Genomic DNA, 18,598 nt, shown 5'->3' on the forward strand with positions numbered 1-18,598 from the left:
TAGAATTGCATGAAACGTCGAGATTAAGTGTCATCTTAAGAAAAGTTTTTGCTTAAAAGAAACGACTTTATTGACGAAACTTGAGAAATTTTGAGATTTCTGAAATCAAAATTTTGTTTTACGCCTACAAACTTTCTATTCTATTGCACGAAACGTCGAGATTTAGTGTCATTTCGAAAAAACAATCTGATTTTTTCTTGAAAACATCGACTTTCTGAGACTCGAAAAATCGAACATTTTTTTAGTTCCAAAAGTCGTAGAAAATTGCATGAAAATTTTTCAGAATCGGTTTTTTGGGACTAAAAAAAATTATGAGATTTCCTAAATCGAATGTCTTAGAATTGCATGAAACGTCGAGATTTAATGTCATTTCGGTAAAACATTTTTTTTTTGATCAGTTACCTGGGACTAAGAAAAATTTTGAGATTTCCGAAATCGAAAATGTTTTTTAAAGCCTTTTTTTTAATTGCTTCAAACGTCGAGATTTAATTTCATTTCGGATATTTTTTAATTCGACTTTCTGGGGCTCGAAAAATATTGAGATTTCCGAAATCGAAATTTTTTTTTAGTTCCAAGTCTAAGAATTGCATGAAAATTTTTCTAACTCGTTTTTTTTACCCTAAGAAAATGTTTGAGATTTCCTAAATCGAATGTCCTAGAATTGCATGAAACGTTGAGATTTAGTGTCGTTACGGAAAACGAAATATTTTTTTGAAAAAAATCGACTTTCTGGTACTCCGAAGAATTTTAAGATTTCCGAAATCGATTTTTTTCTCTTTCAGAAATCTTAGAATTGCAGGAAACGTAAAGATTTATTGTCTTCTAGAAAAAAAATTTTAAATCGGTTTTCTGGCACTAAGAAAAATTAACAGATTTCCCAAAATAGAATGTCTTAGAAATGTATGAAACGTCGAGATTTAGTGTCAATTTTTTTTTTGAAAAAGTCGACTTTATGGGACTCCGAAGGATTTTGATATTTCCGAAATCAAATTTTTTGTGCCGAAAAATTTCCTAAATGTCTTAGAATTGCATAAAACGTCGAGATTTAGTGTCGTTTCGTAATCAAAAAAAAAAATTTTTAATCGACTTTCTGAGACTGAAAGAAGTTTTGAAATTTAGTTTCATTTCGGATTTTTTTTTATTCGACTTTTTTGGACTTTTGAGATTTTCGAAATCGAAAATTTTTTTTAGTTCCAAAAGTTTTAGAATTTCATGAAACGTTGATATTTACTGTCATTTCGGAATTTTTTTTTGTGCCGTAAGCCTAAGTAATTTTAAAACCTTCGACAGCCAAAATTTGGGAAACTCACTAATTTAACACTTTTTTGTAGGTTTTATCATTTTCGACGGAACCGGAAATCGGATCCAGATGAATTTCATTTTTTCCAGAGCTCGATTCCAGTTTCAGTCTCAAGAATTCAGTTTCCCTTAAAAGAAAATCGATTACGTCATCTTGCTACTGGTCGTTTGCATTGGAGCAAAACACGACGAGAAGTGGGCACATTATAGAAAATCAGTCACTCTAATGGCTCTAAATGTTATCTAAAAAACTATTAATATTAATTAAGTTTACGTTTCGTCTTCGACTCATCAGTGCGTCAGCAGATTATGCTGACGCAAACTCCCGGATCAACATAATCCGCTGAGCAGACGTAAAGTTAATGCTATTTGCAAGACACTTTTTTTTGTACACAAGAAGTGTAACGTCTAAACTGACGTCTCGAACGAAACAAGTTTCGGCTTACTGGCCGTACAGATTGTGATAATTTGAAGGGGAAAAAGCTTGCTTTTACCCCCAAATTTATGCTAGGTGCACATAACCATTTTTAATTAAGTTTACGTTTCGTCTTCGACTCATCAGTGCGTCAGCAGATTATGCTGACGCAAACTCCCGGATCAACATAATCCGCTGAGCAGACGTAAAGTTAATGCTATTTGCAAGACACTTTTTTTTGTACACAAGAAGTGTAACGTCTAAACTGACGTCTCGAACGAAACAAGTTTCGGCTTACTGGCCGTACAGATTGTGATAATTTGAAGGGGAAAAAGCTTGCTTTTACCCCCAAATTTATGCTAGGTGCACATAACCATTTTTAATTAAGTTTACGTTTCGTCTTCGACTCATCAGTGCGTCAGCAGATTATGCTGACGCAAACTCCCGGATCAACATAATCCGCTGAGCAGACGTAAAGTTAATGCTATTTGCAAGACACTTTTTTTTGTACACAAGAAGTGTAACGTCTAAACTGACGTCTCGAACGAAACAAGTTTCGGCTTACTGGCCGTACAGATTGTGATAATTTGAAGGGGAAAAAGCTTGCTTTTACCCCCAAATTTATGCTAGGTGCACATAACCATTTTTAATTAAGTTTACGTTTCGTCTTCGACTCATCAGTGCGTCAGCAGATTATGCTGACGCAAACTCCCGGATCAACATAATCCGCTGAGCAGACGTAAAGTTAATGCTATTTGCAAGACACTTTTTTTTGTACACAAGAAGTGTAACGTCTAAACTGACGTCTCGAACGAAACAAGTTTCGGCTTACTGGCCGTACAGATTGTGATAATTTGAAGGGGAAAAAGCTTGCTTTTACCCCCAAATTTATGCTAGGTGCACATAACCATTTTTAATTAAGTTTACGTTTCGTCTTCGACTCATCAGTGCGTCAGCAGATTATGCTGACGCAAACTCCCGGATCAACATAATCCGCTGAGCAGACGTAAAGTTAATGCTATTTGCAAGACACTTTTTTTTTGTACACAAGAAGTGTAACGTCTAAACTGACGTCTCGAACGAAACAAGTTTCGGCTTACTGGCCGTACAGATTGTGATAATTTGAAGGGGAAAAAGCTTGCTAATCTGCTGACGCACTGATGAGTCGAAGACGAAACGTAAACTTAATTAAAAATGGTTATGTGCACCTAGCATAAATTTGGGGGTAAAAGCAAGCTTTTTCCCCTTCAAATTATCACAATCTGTACGGCCAGTAAGCCGAAACTTGTTTCGTTCGAGACGTCAGTTTAGACGTTACACTTCTTGTGTACAAAAAAAAGTGTCTTGCAAATAGCATTAACTTTACGTCTGCTCAGCGGATTATGTTGATCCGGGAGTTTGCGTCAGCATAATCTGCTGACGCACTGATGAGTCGAAGACGAAACGTAAACTTAATTAAAAATGGTTATGTGCACCTAGCATAAATTTGGGGGTAAAAGCAAGCTTTTTCCCCTTCAAATTATCACAATCTGTACGGCCAGTAAGCCGAAACTTGTTTCGTTCGAGACGTCAGTTTAGACGTTACACTTCTTGTGTACAAAAAAAAAGTGTCTTGCAAATAGCATTAACTTTACGTCTGCTCAGCGGATTATGTTGATCCGGGAGTTTGCGTCAGCATAATCTGCTGACGCACTGATGAGTCGAAGACGAAACGTAAACTTAATTAAAAATGGTTATGTGCACCTAGCATAAATTTGGGGGTAAAAGCAAGCTTTTTCCCCTTCAAATTATCACAATCTGTACGGCCAGTAAGCCGAAACTTGTTTCGTTCGAGACGTCAGTTTAGACGTTACACTTCTTGTGTACAAAAAAAAGTGTCTTGCAAATAGCATTAACTTTACGTCTGCTCAGCGGATTATGTTGATCCGGGAGTTTGCGTCAGCATAATCTGCTGACGCACTGATGAGTCGAAGACGAAACGTAAACTTAATTAAAAATGGTTATGTGCACCTAGCATAAATTTGGGGGTAAAAGCAAGCTTTTTCCCCTTCAAATTATCACAATCTGTACGGCCAGTAAGCCGAAACTTGTTTCGTTCGAGACGTCAGTTTAGACGTTACACTTCTTGTGTACAAAAAAAAGTGTCTTGCAAATAGCATTAACTTTACGTCTGCTCAGCGGATTATGTTGATCCGGGAGTTTGCGTCAGCATAATCTGCTGACGCACTGATGAGTCGAAGACGAAACGTAAACTTAATTAAAAATGGTTATGTGCACCTAGCATAAATTTGGGGGTAAAAGCAAGCTTTTTCCCCTTCAAATTATATTAATATTACTTTTTTTGCATCATCAATTTAGTGCAAATCTAGAATAATTTGATTAGCCTTGTGCACTTTTCGCAGTGCGAAATTGACACCAAACGAACGCAAAAAGTAACTTCAAGAACTTATTTAGAAAACTGTCTTAAATCTGCTGCTCTAATTCCTAGAATACAAATTAAATCTTCCAAAACCGAATGGTCCTTTTCAGAACCACAAAATCTTAAACGGTCAAACGGTATCAAATCAATTAATATCTGTACTGACATTACCTACTCCAAGTTTTTTTTATCGGACCGTTATAATATAAAAATTAAACAAACCAAATCCGTTTCCTATTTCCATTCCGAATCGAATTTCATTTTCACAACTGAAACTAACCTACATTTCTCTTTCGTATTTGTATTTTCCGAAGGTCCCTGGATCGGACGGTGCCTGGTGCCGTACTACCGACAGTTGCTGCCAATTCTGAACTTGTTCCGCGATGCCAACGTGAACCTGGGTGACAAAATCGATTTCCAGGGTGGACATCGGCTCGGCGATGTGATCGACGCCACGCTGAATATCCTGGAGCGAACCGGCGGTCCGGATGCTTATCTGAACATCAAGTACATGGTCCCGACGTACGAAAGTTGTGTACTGAATCGATGATTCCGGTAAGAAAAATGGGGACGCGCGGTAGTTTGAATGGGTTTCTCGTGAAAGCAGCAACGTACGATGACTGGACTGATTCTCGGTACGTCATGCAGGAGTTTCGTTGTCAACGGAACGAACGGATGGCTTGTGTTCGGATTGAATAAGCAGTCCTATATTGGTGTTCGGTTTGTGACATTTTTGGATTAAGATTTCCACCCACAGGAACTCGAAATCTGATAACAATCTGATTCAGTTATGGCATTCCGAGCATCGAACTATGCAAATTGAAGATTTCCTAGCAACGAACTTCCAACAAGGGAACCACCAACCGCAGTTTGCAATCGCGCATATTGCGACCATATTCCCATTCATCGTGATGAAATTGAATGGAAAATTGTAAATCACCGACCTTCACCGACGCCCGGTAAGCACGGTGAAAAGCTCGATTTTTACCGTGGCCAACAGAAACCACCGGAACCTCGACGGTGTGCGATTCGTTTTCATTCAAATATGCTCAGCGGCAACTGGACTGCTTGCTTACCGGGGGGGGGTTTTCCTCCCCCCAATTTTCTGCTTATCACGACTCACATTATTTTGCCAGATTTTCTCCTCCATCCCGTTGAGCGCTCAACGGGGATCGTAAATACAACTGGCTCACCTGGCAGCCTGGCAGAGGAGAGTGGCGTGATTCGATTGTTCAGGGTACTGGGTTTTGAACTATCAAACAAAATAAAATTCTGGAAATTACACAATTTGGAAACTACTAGTAATTGCTACTAGATGTTAGTCCTCACAGTCTACATTGGTCCTGAGAGAACACATCTCACCGCCAGAATAATTGGCTACGCCACCGTTCGCACCGCCGTCCGGAAACGGAAGAAGAGAATGCCCATAAATTCATACATTTTCCAGCAACCCGGCAGTGAATTTATGGTTGCGAGTTCGCGTGAGATCGGAATGTTCTTTGTGTACACATTTGAGGTCAGACAAAAAAAAAAGAAGTTTATATTTGTTTATTTGCTCGGTTGGGGTTCCTTTGGGGAAGGGGGTCGTCAGATCCCCCTCGAACACCTGAGCTATCGAACCGGCGACGGAAACTGACTGTGGTGGAAATTTAGGAAGCTCCAGCTCCAGCAGATTGAAGAAAAATATATTTTCGGTCTGTGCATTGGCCATTGGGCCAGGAAAGACCGATCCGATTGGCATCTCTGGTCCGCGAATGGCAATTGTTACCCCCATGCCCAATGAAATATCGATTGCCAGTTCGCAAGGAATTGTTGGGCGATTGTTTCTGGTCATGTTTTTATATGTTTAGGAAATTTTATTTTCTCACCTTCAGCAATTGGCGATGGAGAAGTGTTTATGAATGGCAACGGGACTCGATGAATTGATCAGATTGATTTGCGAAATGAGCCTTTTTTGTCAATACCGCATACCGAAATACATTATATATATACTTTATTCATCAACGTAATCCCTTAAGCGCCGCTCCATCATCCCAATACAACTTTTGTAAAACGATTCATCTTTTGCCTTAAAATAGTCCTCAGTTTCAGCGATTCGTGCAAAATTTCTTACCGGTGAACATTTTTTTTCCATGTCCTCGAACAGCCAGTAGTCGCTGGGAACCAAAACTGGCGAATACGTGGGCATGTAGTTTTGTCATTGCACGGTGGGAAAAAATCTATGAAAACCCGCAAAGAATTCCGTAACTCATGAACTAATTGAGATAGGTCAACAAACTAAAGCGTTTCTTTTGTAAAAATGTCCAAGGAATTCAATGGAATGGGTTACAATGGCCGCTCGAATCGCCATCCTGCTCGTTTTACCCCAAAATTTACAGCAGTTTTGGGGTTTCCTATAACATTCGCTCTGCAACTTGAAAAGAAGTCGAGTGCGGTATTCTGGAATGGCCTACTTTCATGTAAAAAAATCTGGAGAATCGATTAGAAGAATCCACACTGGCCGCACGAAACGTTTTGGTGGCTATTTTACCCCAATTCCTCCATTTTGTGGTATTTTATTGTAAATCGGTCTTAAATCTTGGTAAAACCTCTTGCAAGTTTGCTAAATCCAGTTTATCTTATGAAAAAAAGTCTGTACAATCGAATGCCAGAACTTACACTGGCCGCACGAAACGTTTTACCGAGATTTAAGACCGATTTACAATAAAATACCATAAAATGGGGGAATTGGGGTAAAATAGCCACCAAAACGTTTCGTGCGGCTAGAATAAGTTCTGGCATTCGAAACTACAGACTTTTTTACATAAGATAAGCTAAATTTAGTAAACTTCCAATAAGTTTTACCATGATTTAAGACCGATTTACAATAAAATACCATAAAATGGAGGAATTGGGGTAAAATAGCCACCAAAACGTTTCGTGCGGCCAGTGTAGGTTCTTCCATTCGATTCTCCAGACATTTTTACATCAAATCAAGCTATTTCAGTAGACCGCACTCGATTTCTTTTCAAGTTACAGAATAAATACTACAAAAAGCCCTGAAACTGCTGGGCATTTGGGGTAAAACGAGCAGGATGGCGATTCGAGCGGCCATTGTAAACCATTCCATTGAATTTCTTTTAACATAACAATTACTCTTGATTTTTTTCAACATAACAAACACTCTTGTTTGTTGCGTTTTTCCATGGTTCCCGATTTTCTTGCGGGTTACCTGGGTTTTTTCTCACTGTGCATTGTTCTGATTAATTTGTGACACGGTGCATGTTGTCTTGATGAAACAACAGTTTTTTCTTTGCCATATGCGGTTGTTTCGTTGCAATTTCAGCCTTCAAACGGTCCAATAACGTTATATAATATTCACTGTTAATGGTATTTCTTTTCTTAAGATAGTAGAAAAATATTACACAACGCACGCAGTCGCTGTTCAAGCAGATGACGATCGTTTTGATTCCGGAGTGAAGTGATGAATCCATGTTTCATCCATTGTCACATATCGACGCACAAAATTCCGGTTTGTTACGTTCAAGCATGGCTATACACTAACCAGAACCATCAACGCGTTCTCGTTTTTGGTCAACTTCTTGGAGCTTTCTCATAGTCGAATGTTTGTACAATATAACGATTTTGTGAATTTTTCTACGACTTATTCTGAATAACGTCGTGTCCAACCAATCCGTCGTTATTCAGAATAAGGGCCATATCAAGAAGCAGTGTGAAATGAAAACACTAATTTTTTTTATCCATTGTCCTGAAAATAACAAAAGTAGCGTGACTCTTAGCACTCTTAACTCACAAACTAATAAATAGAATATCATGCAATTTTAACAGCTGTCTTTTAAAGGTTTAATTTAACTAAAAAACAAGGGGACTGCAATGAAACTAGCGCCATCTATGTGCCAGGTCCGGAACTTTTCAGCCCATGTGTTAGGATGAATATAATTCTCCATCGGCTTTATCTATCGAAAGGTCTAACCGATGAGTTTTATTAACGTTACGTTCAGGGATGCCAGGTCTGCAGATTTGTCTGTAAATGTGCAGATTTTTTCAAATTTGACAGCATCGTTTTTTTTTCGAAGACATTCCTCAAACTTGACAGACTTTTGAAATTGGAAATTGACAACCATGTCTGAAGATATTTGAAACTTTCACCTGGCACTTCATCGCCCGTACACAGTGTGCATGTGTGGTGCACTGTTTTATCATGTTTGGCCTTGGAAAATGTCCCACAAGTCAAGAGTCTCATTTCCACGGGTTTGGTGATAGTTTACCAATTATAATACCGTTTCCCGGCGAATACTAAAAAAAATTACACTGTTTGATACGTTTTATTAGTCAAATTTGGGGTTATTTTGTGAAAAACTGCCTGAATATTTTATAACAAATGTAATTCCCGACGCAAAATACCACTTCATACTCTGCATTTCGATCGAACCCGAATACTTCGATTTAATGAAAAAAATCCATGCTGCACTCGATCGAAATTTTTTTCTGGCAACACTCGTTTTCTCCGTCAATACGCGTGTTCACACGATGTATTATTTGAACTATCACAGTCAAAAATCATAATCAAAACAAAGAAAACCTCGGCATTTCCACGTGGAATATTCTGTGTATATTCCCTGGAACAGCACTTTTAAGTGCAAGTGTATTATTAAAATTGGCGACGTTTGAGGAACCAATGTGCATAACTCCTCGTGAATTACTTCGTGTATGTGTGTGCATCCTAAACAAAAGCATATTCCCGTAGAAGCAGTCTGCATCGATCGAAACAAGTGTTAGTCGAGTGGAGGAGCAAAAGTCTAGAAGCGAACGAGGGAAAATTGCTCATTCTAAATTAGTTTTACACCGAAGCTGCCGTAGGTGACCGAGCGTTGTCGTGAAGAAAAATTACAAACTCGTGCCATATATTGGCCATATTATCGTCAACGTGCTTATCATATGAATCAGTTGGGTCCTTTGATAGTTTTGGCACTCAAAAGCCAAGTATGACCTAATCTACGAAAAAATCTCAACATATGCAGACCATTTAAGTGATTATTTTGCTATTGTATTTCTTACGATAACGCTAAAATCGCGGGATTTTTTTTATTTAAATGGATGTTGTAGAAATTTGGCAGAAGTAAAATGCTGTTTAATTCAGTTGTAATTTAATGGATTGTGGTAGATTTTACAGCATTTGAAAGATTTTGAAGAATTTCTAAAGTTTTTACAGAATTTTACAGGTTTTTGTTATTTTTTTGTGATTTTTTTTTAGTAAACTTCACACTCTTACACACAAGCTTCGCTGACGTATCGAACTGGTAGCATTAGGTTCTTCATTCTTTTTTTTTCAGTCGAATCTCAGAATCTCTTTGAATTTTTTTCGAGAGCGACCTTCAAATAAGGTTCATGTTAACATTCGAATTAGTTCAAGTCATGATATTGTTCCTGTTTTCTGTTCTCATTTTTCATATTTTGGAACAAATCTCATTACATTTCAAATAGTCAAAAATTATCGGTTTAAATCTGCTGCTACCCTCCATTTATAGTTCTGGGCGGTGTGAATTTTTTGGTTATCGAGTTGATGTTCATGCCTATTCATTCGAACTTGCTCACTACCCACAGCGAAGACAATGAAACAGGTAGACTATTTGGCACTTGAAATTGAACAAATACAACTTCAAATGACTAGATACGATCGTTCAATTGACGAAGAATTCCGAGAGCTTCATTTGAGTATGACAGCAAAAGTCAAATTAACGAGAAGGTATATGCGCGGACAGTCAATGGCCAAAAAATTCATTTTCATTAACTGCACTGATCATCACAATAAATCCAGTGTTGGACCCAGTAATAAAAGGAACGATTTCATTTGTTTTTTTTTTACACTTCGGACAGGCAATATCGTTCGAAATCTCGCGGATTCAACTTATATTTAGTTATCGAACTGTAGAATGATAAAAATATAGATTTCAGCATGAACAGGAAATGCAATAGAGTAATTTTGACTTCAAAACTTGTCACGTGTCAAAATTTATTCTTTAGAATTCAAAGTAAATCTATGAAATTATCTCGGCAGCCGAGTGCCAAGATTTACAATTTGCAATCTTAGAGTTGAAAATGTTGATTTCTAGGATTTGGTACTCAGCAAATTGGAATTTTGGAGACTGATATTTTAAATTTTCTTGGAATTTTAAGGTCTTTGAAATTTTGATGTTGAAATTTTTGAGTTTGGATTTTTCGAGTGTAAAATTTAGGAGGAATTTTTCGAGTTCGAAGCTTTCAATTTTGTTATTAAAAATTTTGAAATTTTAGTTCAAGGATTCCAGTCGCGAAATTCTGAAATTCGAAATTTTGGAGTTTGAAAGTTAAGAATTTAGATTTTTTATATTGAAGTTGTTGGGAATTTTTGGGTTCGGAATTTCAAATTTCGGAGCTTGGATTTTTTGATTAAGAAATTTCGGAACCTGGAATTTAGAAAAATATTAGGTTTTGTAATTTAGGAGTTCTGATTTTTCGAGTGTGAAATTTTGGGGTTAGGAATGTTGGAGTATGATATTTTAATATTTTCCTGTTCAGTATTTTGAAATTTGGAATTTTGAAAGTTTTGGATTTTTTGAGTGAGAAATTTTGGAGTTAGTAATTTTTGAGTTTGATATATGAATCTTTGGAGTTTGGAATTGAGGAGTTTGAAATTTCGGAGTTTGGATTTTCGAGTGTGAAATTTCGGAGTTAGGAATTTTTAATTCGAATTTTTTATGTTTGCTAGTTAGAGTTTTGAAATGTTAGTTCAAAGTTTTAAAGTCTTGAAATTCTGGAGCTTGAAATTTGGGAGTTTGGAATATCGAAGTTTCAAACTATAAAATTTGGAAGTTGGGCATTTTCGGAGTTTTGAAATTGGGAATTTTGAAATTTCGGAGTTTGGATTTTTCGAACGAGATATTTTGAAGTTTAGAATTTTTAAAATTATTTCGGAGTTTGGACTTTTTGAGTTTGAGTTTCGAGTTTGGAGTATGGAATTTAAAAAGTTTCCTGTTTATAATATTGAGGTTGGGAATTTTGGATCTTGAAATTTCCATGTCTTGGAATTCTGAAGTTTGTAGTTTCAGAGTTTGAATTTAAAATTTAGAAGTTTAGATTTTTAGTGTGAGAAATTGTGAAGTTAGTAATTTTTGAGTTTGCTATATTACTGTTTAGAATTGGTGTTCGGACTTTCGCGGTTTGAAAAGTTTAGTCCTAGAATTGTGGAATTTGAAATTGTAGATTTAGGAATTTCGGAGTTTGAAATCTTGGAATTTGAATTTTTTAAGTTTAAGAATGAGAATTATGGAGGAGAAATTTTAGAGTTATCAATTTTTGGGTTTGATACAGAAATCTATGGAATTTGAAATTTTTGCAGTTCGGATTTTTGCAGTTTGTAAAATTTCGAGTGTCAAAGTATTGAATTGGAAATTTTTCATTTTGAAGTTTAAAATTGTGGAGTTCGAAATTTTTCTGTTTAGAATTTAGCATCATGGATTTTCCGAGTAAGAAATTTTGTGGGTAGGAGTATGAAGTTTTAGATTTCTCTGTTTGAAATTTTAAAGTTGGGAAATTAGGAGCTTGAAATTGTAAAGTCTTGGAATTCTGGAGTTTGTAATTTCGGAGTTTGAAATTTTTACAACTTTGTTGCATGAAGTTTTTGAATTTGGAATACTCTAATTTGGAATTGTAGAGTAATTTTAGGAGTTTAAAATTTTGGAGTTAGGAATTTTACAGTCTTCAAATTTTGGAATTTGGATTTTAAAAGTTTGAACTTTATCGAGTACGAAATTTTTAGCTCACTATTTTACAATTTTGGGGCTTGGATTTTTGTAGTTTGGATTCCGAACTTCAAAGCTCCAAAAATGTCATGCTCGGCCATTACAAATTCTTGAATTCCAAACTCAAAAATTTCAAACTACAAAATTAATTTTAAACTCTAAAACTTTAAACACAAATATTCAAAACTCCTAGATTCTGAACTGCAACATTTTAAATTTCTAACTTCAAAATTTCCAACTCCGATACTCCACACTACGAAAATCCAAGCTCCGAAATTGTAAAATGGCGAACTATAAAATTTCGAACACGAAAAACTTACAAAGAACCGAACTTTGTAAATTTTAGAGTATAGCATTTAGAGTTTGGAAATTTGGGATATAGGAGTTTCGAATTTTTGGGCTCAGATTTTTTGAGTTTGGATTTTTGAAGTTTGAAATGATTGAGTTAAAAAATTTTTTAAATTAGAAAATTTTGAGCCAAAAATTTAAAAAAATTTAGAGCTTGGAATTTCGTAGTTTTGGAGTTTAGATTCTGTAATTTTGCAGATTGGACTCTGGAATTTTGGAATTTGGAAGTTTGTTCTTTGTATTTTGTATTTTAAATGGCGAATTTTTAATTTTATATTACATATTTCTCTTTGAGTTTGAATTTAATTCGATTAATTTTTAATTAAATGCTATGTTTCAATATTTTGGAATTTAGCAGTTTGAAATAAATATTTCGATTGTAGAGGTTTTAACCTTCAGGTCATGAAAATTATGTCTACTAATATTTTCCACTCTTCATTATTCAAGTCAGAATCAAATTTCGCACTAAATTTTCAAATATTTTTACTCAATTCTCTTTTTCAATTCCATTTTTAATTTCTTAGTTTCTAGTATCATTTCAAAATTTCACTGATTGAGATATATTTCCAAATTATCAACTCCTAATTTATTAAAAAAAAGGCTAAAACAAGTTCGTTGTTCAGGAAAAATGTGCTAATACCTAACCGACTGTAAATTTAGTACTGATATATGAGATATGTGTCACGAACTAAAACCTCAACTTCCAAACACTTTTAAATTTCTAAACTCACCTGAAAACAGCTCCAGAAACTTCTCGACGCCGTAGTTCCCAGCGAACCGATACGAGGGCTCCTTCAGGGCGTTCAGATTGTGCACCTTGATGCGTTTGATCATGAACGTGATGTTGTCCGGTTTGCCGTCGCCGTTGAAATCTGCCGAAACGGAAGTAAAACGAAGAGAATGACAATGAGACAGGGAATCAAATGCTCTGGTTTTCAGGTATAATGGGGCAAAAAAAAATTAGTCTGGAAAAAGCAGTAGAGAGAGGTGTTCACGAAAAAATGTTTGGTTTTAAAAAAAATATTTGGTCCGTTTAAAATTTTCTCTCGGCAGCCGGCTGCCCAAAAACAGAAAAATCGAGAAATAGAGTAGATTTTTATCATATTATTAACATCTGAGGCTAAAAAGTTAGTTTCATTTGCCATGTGCTCCCGTATTTAACCGTGAACACTGCTTAGCACGGAGGATGCGAAGATTACGAGGCTGTCACGTACGCGATAGCACAGTGAAATCACGACTTTGCACCGGACAGAGTTTCTCGTTTTTTTGTTAAGAGAGTCATCCAACTGTACGTGAATCAGACAGCAGTTTTGCCGAGCACCGTGACAACGTGAATGATTTTTCTTTGCCATGTGAAAAAAAAACTCCTACCATGATGAACCATAATTGTCATCGGAATCGTTGGGAAGTCGAAATTCGTCGCTTCGGTTCTAATTCAGAGGGTGAGATAAAAAAAAGCGGAAACCCATAAGAATTCTAGTACCGAATCGACAAGTGCAGCAGTTTTTTTGTGTCTCTCTCGTGGAAGTAATCCAACGACCTTCGGTGGTCCTCGGGAACTGAGATAGCAGCAGCAGTAGGACAGAGAAAAAAACAAGAAGCAACGATGGCGCATAACGGCATACGTCGATCGAGTGTCGGATTTTATGTCTATCGATTGGCACTAGCGGCTTTCAACCCGGAGGAGTCAAAGCAATAAAAGGTACTTCCTGCGGGTTTGTGGAGAGCGATGACAGCAGTTTGTTCCTGAGATTGGTGTTGATATTTGACCGTTCACCTCGTCGAACCGGAATATTTCTGGATGGCATTAGAGCGAGTCACATTTCGATTTCGGATCCAAACAATTCGGCCACGTGTTTTGGCTCCAGAGCAAATTGGTCACGGGGAAATTTCCAACCTCTCGAACCATTCGGCAATGGTTCTTTTTTTCATATGCATAAAGGAACAGCTGCACGTACTTGATGTTTTATGTGCCAATGAACAGGAAATTGCCTCCGGATGAAACAGTTGGTGCCGGATGACGATGCATCGAGAGCTGCGAGTAGAAGCAGTAAGTAGAAGCAGGAAGATCCGGGAAGCGAGCGTCAGTGACGGACGTGACCGATTGCAAATGATAAAACGCCTTCCGCATGCCAAATGTGACCTCAGTTGATGGAAAACCGCACGACGAATCGAATCGAATGGAACCGGAACCGGAATTTATGTATGAAATAAGGGTCAAGGTTGCGTACGATTGGAACTTCGTCAGGTGCGGTGCGGGTTTTTGATTGTGTCACGCACTGCAGTTATTCCGGTTGGATACGGGTATTTTGCGGTCATTGGTGATATCGAAGCCATAGCGCTCCTAATCGTGCTAAATCGAACTGATCGAATTCGTATTGGATCAATGTTTCAGGAAATGGAACGAAATTCACTACGAATGCAAATCGCTTGCCGGATCAATTTTTTATTTAGATGATATGTTTTATTTTTTCTTTGAGGCACCTTTTCTAAATAATGGAGAGCAATGAGTTACTGATTTACAGCATACATTTTGCTCCAAGCCATCGGAAAATTTAGTTTTGCTTGCTTTTCTCGAAAATCTCTTCAAGTCTTCGTTCAAAATCCAGGTCTCGAATTTCGAATTTTGGATCGTAATTCCGGTCAAGGTCTAGAATTCAAGTCTAAAATCCAGATCAGGGTCCAGAATTCAAGTACAAAATTCAAATCAAGAATCCAGATCCAGAATCTAGGTCTAGAAGTCAGAGCCCAGGCTCAATTTGATGGTTCAGGTTCCGAATTCAGGTTACGAAGCCCGGTCTCAAGTCTAAAATCCAGATCAGGGCCCAGAATTCATGAACAAAATTCATTCGATCCAGACCCAGAAGCCAGAAGTTTAGAAGTCAGAATCCAGGCTCAATTTACTGATTCAGGTCCCAACTTCAGGGTAAAAAACCTGGTCAAGGTATAAAATTTAAGTAGAAAATTTAGATCAAGGATTCAGACCCAGAAGTCAGAATCAGAATTCAGGCCCAGAATCCAGCACTGATGAGTCAAAGACGAAACGTAAACATATCAGAATCCAGGTTTCTGAAGTCAGATGAAGAATTCAGGTTAAGGGTCACAAAACAGAACCAGAATTCAGAGCTCTGGTAATCAATTCAGGCCTCAAATGCTGATTCAGATCCCGAATCCAAGATACGAATCCAGGTCCAGGTCTAGAGCCCACGTCGAAGTCCAGGTCCAAATTCCAACTCCAGAAATGAAAGTTTCAAGTTCAAGAGAGCCGGTCCAGAATACAGAACTCTTGGAATCAATAAACCGAAGAGAAAAACCAACTACGCGGGCTTGGCTTTCTCGAAAATCTCTTCAAGTCTTGGTTCAGAATCTAGATCTCGAATTCTGGTATAAGAATCAGAATTTGGGTTCGGAATTCCGGTCAAGGTCTAGTCCAAAAACCAGATCAGAGTTCAGAATTCAAGTACAAAATGCAAATCAAAGATCCAGATCCAGAATCTAGGTTCAGAAGTCAGAATCCAGGCTCAATTTGTTGGTTCGGGTCCTGAATTTAGGTTACAAAGCCCAGTCAATGTCTAGAATTCAAGTCCAAAATCCAAATCAGATCAAGGATCCAAAACCCAAAAGTGAAAAGTTCAGAAGTCAGAATCAGAATTCACATCCAGAATCCAGATTAAAAATTCGGGTTAAGGTTCATAATCCATAGGAAGAATTCAGAGTACAGGGGCAGAATCCAAGCCTCAAATGCTGAAACAGATCTTGAATCCAAGATACGAATCTAGGTCCAGGGGTAGAGCCCAGGTCGAAAATTAAGATCACGGTCAGGTTCACAATTCAGGTTCAGAATCCAAGTTCACCGAACACCGGTCCAGTTTCTGACTTCAGGTCTACAATCAAGTCCAGGTCCAAATTCCAACTCCAGAAATAAAAATTCAAGTTCCAGAGAGCCGGCCCAGAATACAGAACTCTTGGAATCAATAAACCGAAGAGAAAAACCAACTACGCTTACTTGTCTTTCTTGAAAATCTCTTCAAGTCTTGGTTCAGACTACAGGTCTCGAATTCTGGTCTAGGAATCAGCATTTGAGTTCGGAATTTCGGTCAAGGTCTAGTCCAAAATCCAGATCTGGGTCCAAAATTCAAGTACAAAATTCAAATCAAGGATCCAGATTCAGAATCTAGGCTCAATTTGTTGGTTCAGGTTACAAAGCCCAGTCAAGGTCTAGAATTCAAGTCCAAAATCCAGATCAGATCAAGGATCCAAACCAAAAAGTGAGAAGTTCAGAAGTCAGAATCAGAATTCACGCCCAGAATCCAGATTCAGAAGTCAGATTAGGAATTTAGGTTTAGGCTCATAACCCAGAGCCAGAGTTCAAAGCTCTGGTAAAGAGTCTAGGCCTAAAATGCTGATTCAGATACCGAATCCAGGTCCAGGTGTAGATCCCAGGTCGAAAATTAAGATCACGGTCAGGTTCACAATTCAGGTTCAGAATCCAAGTTCAGGTCCAGAATTTCGGTTCAATTTTAGAAATCAGGTATAGAATCCAGATCCAGAACTCTGGTTCAGGTCCAATTTCCAACTCCAGGATTTAAAATTCAAGTTCCAGAAGCCTAGTCTCGAATACAGGCCCAAAATACGATGATTCAGGCTTTCAATCTAGGTCCAGGTCTAGAATCCAGATGCGAAACCCAAGGTCACAGTATTGGACCTAAGTCCTAAATTCCGGTTCAAGTTTAGATCCAAAACCTAAGGCTTAGAAACCAGAACGCAGGTCTAGAACCCATGTCAAAAATGCTAATTCAATCTCACGAAGTCACGAATCCAGGTCCAGGCCTAGAATCCAGGTTCAGTATATAGGTCCGAAATTCAGATCCAGGACCTGTAGTTCATGTCCAAGCCCGTAATTCAGATCAAGAATCTTGGTCCAGGTCTAGAATCTTTGTTCAGAATTCAGGTTCAGAAATCAGGCATTAAAAAACAGGTCCAGAATGTAGGGTTATGTACCAAATCCAGATCCAGATTTAGGATCTGAATTCCTGTCCAGGTCCACAATTCAGATCAGGACTCCAAATCCAGGTCTAGGGTTCTAGGGCCAGAATCCAGGCTCAGGATTCAGGCTTCAGAGTCGAGGTCTCTAATTTAGACCCATGTCCAAAATCCAGGTTCGGTTCCCAAAATTCTGGTTCTAAATCTAGATCCAGTTTCCGAATCAAGGTCAAAGTTCAAAATTCAAGTCCAGAACTCAGACTCCCGGAATAAGATTCAGAATCTAGGTGTAGGTCCATAATCCAGTCCAGGTCTAGAATCTGAGTCCAAAATTTTAAAACTGCTGGACTCATCGACTTTTGGACTAATTAACAATTGATCTCTGGAACTTTTGAGCTCTTGGTCTTTTGGATTATTGGACACCCGCAACGAATGAGTCTAAGCTCTAAGCTTTTTGAAATCTTGGACGCTTTGACATCGACCAGGGACTGTTAAACTTTTGGAATCTTGGATTTTTGGACTATTTAACCCTTGAACTAGAGGACTTTGGGTATTTTTCTACTTAGACTCCTCCACTTTTGGACTCTTGGACCCTTAGATTTTGGGACATGGTTTTTTTAAATTGTTTGGCTTTTGAACTCTTGGACTCTAAAACTTTTTGATTCTTGGACTCGAAGACTTTGGAACTCGGGAGCTCTTGGTTTCTTAAACTGCGGGACTCAATCTGGAATCTCTGGAACTCTTGAAGTTTTGAGCTCTTGGTCTTTTGGGTTATTGAACATCCTCAATTATTGAGTCTAGGCTCTTAGCTTAGGACTCTAGAATTGTTGGAATTTTGGACTCTTTGATTTCGACCATGGGACTGTTGAACTTTTGAACTCTTGGATTTTTGGATTATTTAACCCTTGCACTGGAGGACTCTGGGAATTTTTCTACTTAGACTCCTCGGATTTTGGACTCCTGTACCCTTAGATTTTGGGACTTGGTCTTTTGAACTGTTAGGCATTTGAACTCTTGAAATCTAAAACTTTTAGACCATTGAACTCATTCAGTCGTGGACTCTTAGATTCTTGGACTTCTGGACTCTGTAATTATGGAAATCTTGAACTCTTGAACTTTTGAGCTCTTAGACATTTGAATTCTTGAACTCGTGGACTTGTCGACTCGTGCACTTTTGAACTCTCAAACTCTAGAACTTTTGATATTTTGGTCTCATGAACTGTTAGAACTTTCTACTTCGACTGTAAGACTTTTTGATTCATGGACTCTAATACTTTGGAACTCGGGAGCTTCTGGTCTCTTAAGGTGCTGAACTCGTCGACTTTTGGACTCTTTCATCATAGATCTCTGGAA

General features: G+C 37.7%; 2 protein-coding genes across 9 annotated transcripts in view; one reads left to right on the top strand and one right to left on the bottom strand.

The window, feature by feature from the left end:
* The window catches only part of LOC131432715 (uncharacterized), a 368,592-nt gene that overhangs the window by 92,370 nt on the left and 257,624 nt on the right, over positions 1-18,598 (bottom strand). For all 5 annotated transcript variants that reach the window (XM_058599192.1, XM_058599199.1, XM_058599184.1 and 2 more), the window contains exon 7: positions 12,994-13,134. In XM_058599192.1, the coding sequence (XP_058455175.1) occupies positions 12,994-13,134 (141 nt within the window). The remainder of the gene's footprint in view (positions 1-12,993; positions 13,135-18,598) is intronic.
* LOC131432748 (parkin coregulated gene protein-like) overlaps positions 1-18,598 on the top strand; it is a 51,813-nt gene that overhangs the window by 27,474 nt on the left and 5,741 nt on the right. For 2 of the 4 annotated variants that reach the window (XR_009229952.1, XM_058599259.1), the window contains exon 4: positions 4,448-4,688. Coding sequence is in view for 2 of the 4 variants with exons in the window: in XM_058599259.1 (XP_058455242.1) it covers positions 4,448-4,683 (236 nt within the window). In the remaining 2 variants the exon portion in view is untranslated. Of the gene's footprint in view, positions 1-4,447; positions 5,811-18,598 lie in introns of those variants that run through there. The other 2 variants (XR_009229953.1, XM_058599251.1) reach the window with 2 other exon arrangements.

Source organism: Malaya genurostris, chromosome 1 (genome assembly GCF_030247185.1).
Source record: "Malaya genurostris strain Urasoe2022 chromosome 1, Malgen_1.1, whole genome shotgun sequence".
Taxonomy (NCBI): Eukaryota; Metazoa; Arthropoda; class Insecta; order Diptera; family Culicidae; genus Malaya; species Malaya genurostris.